We start from the raw sequence: 4,298 nt of genomic DNA on the forward strand, positions 1-4,298 counted from the left end.
GCTGTCGTGCTCCGTACCCGGTATATCGCGAATAGTCTTTCACGTCCTCTCCCCTTTTACACTAGACAACTCATGACAACTCAGCGCAGTACATGTGGACCTGGGCCCATAACCTGAGAAATTTTGTTTCTCTATGTTTGTAGATTATTGAGAGGATTGAACAATTATCGCTAAGGTAAATGTCCCAATTGCTGACAGTGTCCCAATTTATGACAATCGCACTCGTTTTCCTTAATAAATCAGCTAATACGGATTCAATATTTATTCTAAGCATGTATTCAGACTCTAAATTTTATTTATATTCGGTTACAATACATTTCGAATAAAATTAAAAGCCGTAAGAAATGTTAAAACATCATAATTACAAGCGTACTCTGACAGCGACAGTCTGAACGCAGTTGTTCTCCGTCATCTTAGAAAGTGACAGCTGATTCGAGATGTCTGTTTGCTGGATGTATACAGTTGTGCTTTCAATAATTTGAAGTAAGTGAATTGTTTTGTGAAGTCGAGAGAAAGTTAGAAATATTTCTAAGCATAAAAATGTTAAGGTTTGAAATTTTCGTAGTTAATTCGTATTTGTCATTAATCGATATTAGAATATGTATTTGTCTCTATTACTGACAAACTCGAAATAAATAGGTATAAAATAATATAAACGTATATATTTCTAAAGAGAACATGTAGTTTATGAATCTTATGCATTATGAAGTTAAAAAGTAGTCATAATATCATAATTTACCTCTGTACAATTTAGAAACCAGTATAAATATGAGTTTCTAACCTACAAGTTGTCTTATTTACGTCAGTAATAGAGACACTCATATAATTCTGTACCAATTTTTGATATCCGAATAACTATTACTGTTCTGGAAAGAGAACTGTCACGAGAGGGGAAGGCTCCTTAAAGCGTGACTACCTGGTGATTCCGGTGATTTAGGCATGATCCTCGTGTTTTTCAAAAAACTGCTCTCCGTACTACACAGTCAGTATCGTACTATACTTCAAAAATACGATTATATATATATATATATATATATATATATATATATATATATATATAATTTATTTAAGCAATAAATTTTGTTAAATACAAAACAGTATGATAAAATGTGTTTAATGTTTTTTATAAAAATAGTAATATATAATCAGTAATTAAGAAAGTTAATATATAGCTTCTGTCAGCAATAGGGACATTTGTATACTCACCTCCTGTCAGTAATAAGAACGTTCATATGTTTGTCGCCTGTCAGTAATAGAGGCATGCATATGTTATAAATTGGAACAGAACCAAACTGACGTGTCATTAAATGGTACTTCAGCTACTTTTAAGAAAATATTATAAACAAATTAAAATTTGTCCATAAATAAAAAAAAGATAACACAATTGGAATCCCAAATGTTCAAGCTTTCTAACAAAGTCAATTTTGTATACTTTCTTTTACATGTACATTATTAATTTACTGTTACGATGAGGTTAGTACGTCAGTAATTGGGACATTTACCTTACGTTTACTTTATTCATATTAGTGTAAGATTTTGATTTAAGTTTCCGATCTGTTAAATGTCGCGCCGTGCCTGAATGGGCTGTATGCTACGTGATTGGTCGCTTGAGATATTGGTATGCGCCGTAGCGCTCTGCGCAGGAAGAAACGCCCTGATTGGCGGAGAGTAAGAAAGAAGAGCGGTCGGTGCACGTCGACCGGCAGTCGTTGTACAGACGTCGGACCGAGTAGGCGTCTGTGGCTCGGGTGGAATAAAATTAACTTTCCACTTCTAAAAAGTATATCGTTGTCTCTCTCCCTTCAATCCATCCATTCCTGACATTACTCCTGACATTGTCCCCGTGAGACCAACTCGCGGTCAGTACCGACATCAAGTCGCGGTGCGTCAAATTAAATCAAGCATCTTACAGTTCAGAAGTGGGACTCATCGTGTGCCGCCATTGTCGTTGTACAATTCGGCTTGCTACCAATTTCCCTTTTCCTTCTGTCCTCATTTCTTTGCTCGGATGAGTATTAAGTACAGCGTGCAAGGCTGTAATCGATATTCGTGTACGGTATTTCCGGCCAGTTATCCCGTGGAAAACATCGGGTCAGCGACCGTTATCGTATTCGCGATATTTCGGTGAGAGACGTTATACCGTCGTGTCGACGTTAAATTCGAGTTTTTGTGGATCAGCGACCAGGCGCATTGGGTTCGCCACGCTATATATCAGTGATTAATAATGAGTGAAACGCTCGAACCGGTGTGCTACACATTGAACATTTTCGATGTGCTACGCCTCGAACGTACTACGCCATTAGTGCGCGCGAGCATTTCCTCGCCATTTTGGTATGTGAGGGTGCTCGTACATTCTCAAACAGTCTACCGCCATTTCGCGTACTATGTCTTGAAAATTCTGCCGCCATCTTTGTACGCTTGAATATTCTCGAACAGTCTACCGCCATAACCGCCAGTTCGGCGTGTTCAAATATTACGCCTCGATCATTTGTCTACCTTATCGAGAGTATTTCGTCTCGGAAGATCAATTGTCGATGTTCAAAAAATTATGGAGCGACAACGACTGCAAGATATGTCTATTGGTGAGCTTCAGGAAGAAGCCCGCAAATATGGGCTAAATCCTCCGGGTGATTCGGCGCGTTGTATAGACTTGATCATGTCTCATTTGGAAAAACATGGCCCGACTGATCTTTTAGATCAAAAAAGAGAAACGCGTGCTGCCGCTAAAAGTAAGACGGTGCAATCAACAAGCGCTGCGACGACAGGATCATCCGATCTCGCTCAAATCTGTGCCTTGATGGCAGAGCAGATGCGAGTTCAACAGCAAGAGTCACGGGAACGGCAAGAATTTCAAAAAAAGCAGATGCGAGTTCAACAACAAGAGTCACGGGAACGGCTAGAATTTCAACGAAAGCAGGCTCGTAGCCAACAGGAGCAGCAGCGTCAAAGTCAGTTAATGATGCAGCAAATGTTAGAATTGGTGAATTTGTCTCGTGAGGACTCTCAAAGTAGAATGCGTGATTTCTTGAGTAGTGACAATGGTGTACCAGTGACTTTAGGTGCTTCGGTTATCCGTCGCCAGCCGATTTCGTCGGTGGCAACCGCACACGCAGTTAAGATGCTGACCGGTCAAATTCCAGAGTTTGCTGGAACGGACGAAGACAATGTGAAAATTTGGATTCAAACTGGAGAACGTATTGCTCAAATCCATGCAGTTACGGAAGACGTGTTACTTTGGCAGTTTCTAGAAGATTAGTTAAGAATGCGAAGAGATGGTTCGATCTTAACGTAACGACGTTAATTGAATCGTGGCAGATATTTAAGAAAGCCATCATACGCCGTTTTAAACGTAAGATATTGTTCCATGTTGCGATGCAAAAGGTGGAGGCGAGAAGATGGAATTATCAAAAGGAACAATTTCAAGACTATGCGATGGACAAATTGGTGCTAATTATGGGCACTACTACTTTTGTCGTGCGGTATTCTACCTTAGTCAGCTATGCTTATTCTAACTTAGTCAGCTACTGAGTGCGTGCGTAGGAATGGCCCAAGTTAGGTGAATTGCAAAGGAGGGCAGAGAAATGTAGGCGATACAGTAAGATAAGTTTATACACTATATATTATACATATTTACAGGTTTTTGTGTCAGTGTATCTAATAGTACCGACGTTTGACCTGCTGGCCACCTCTCTTTTTCGTCTAAGTGGCGGCGTCCTTCGTCTCCTTCTTCGGACTCGTCTGGGTCGCCGTGCTCGCCGTGGTCGGTGTCCTGGGCCTCCTGCCCGGGGGATCGGTCGCGGTGGCGACGTCTCGCGTCCGCTTAGTCGTGGTGACGGCCGAACCTACCGTCGGTCGTACCACGGGCCGCTTCGTCGTGGTGCCGGTCGAGCTTGCCTCTGCTCACATACTCGGCCGCTTCGGGGGCGGCACGTACTGCGGTCCGCGCGGCAAAGGCACGACGGTTGTGTCGTGTGCTGATACAGAAGTTAAAACCGTCTTCCGCTTTCGTACCGTAAGGGCCTGCAGCGGCATCGGCAGGGTCCGGCGTCGTTGAGTAGAATCTCCATCACTGGAGACAAAGCGCTCCTGGAAGCGGCGTTTTTGTAGGCGAGGTAGCCCGGTCGGTCCTGGCGCCCGATGCCAGGATGCAAAGACTGCTGCGGCGGTGAAGGGCAACGTAACCTCACTCTGGTATCGGTCGGTGTTTTCGTCCTGGCGGAGTAGCGGTCTCTATGCCGGCTGGCAGGCAGCTCGAGCCGCGCGGGCGTCCGAGCGCCGCGATTGGTCGGCTGTGGGCC

At 43.1% G+C, this 4,298-nt stretch overlaps 1 protein-coding gene across 1 annotated transcript; it reads left to right on the plus strand.

The window, feature by feature from the left end:
- The first annotated feature begins 2,548 nt into the window (after positions 1 to 2,548).
- Positions 2,549 to 3,256, plus strand: LOC112464725 (mediator of RNA polymerase II transcription subunit 15-like). Its single transcript, XM_025031881.1, has one exon. It carries the CDS (start codon positions 2,549 to 2,551, stop codon positions 3,254 to 3,256), a length of 708 nt encoding a protein of 235 aa, XP_024887649.1.
- The last annotated feature ends 1,042 nt before the right edge of the window (positions 3,257 to 4,298 follow it).

Source organism: Temnothorax curvispinosus, unplaced genomic scaffold (assembly GCF_003070985.1).
Source record: "Temnothorax curvispinosus isolate PA1 unplaced genomic scaffold, ASM307098v1 QBEX01014501.1, whole genome shotgun sequence".
Classification (NCBI taxonomy): domain Eukaryota; kingdom Metazoa; phylum Arthropoda; class Insecta; order Hymenoptera; family Formicidae; genus Temnothorax; species Temnothorax curvispinosus.

Coding starts and splice junctions, on each gene's coding strand:
- LOC112464725 (XM_025031881.1), top strand. CDS start 2,549: ATGGAGCGACAACGACTGCAAGATATGTCTATTGGTGAGCTTCAGGAA.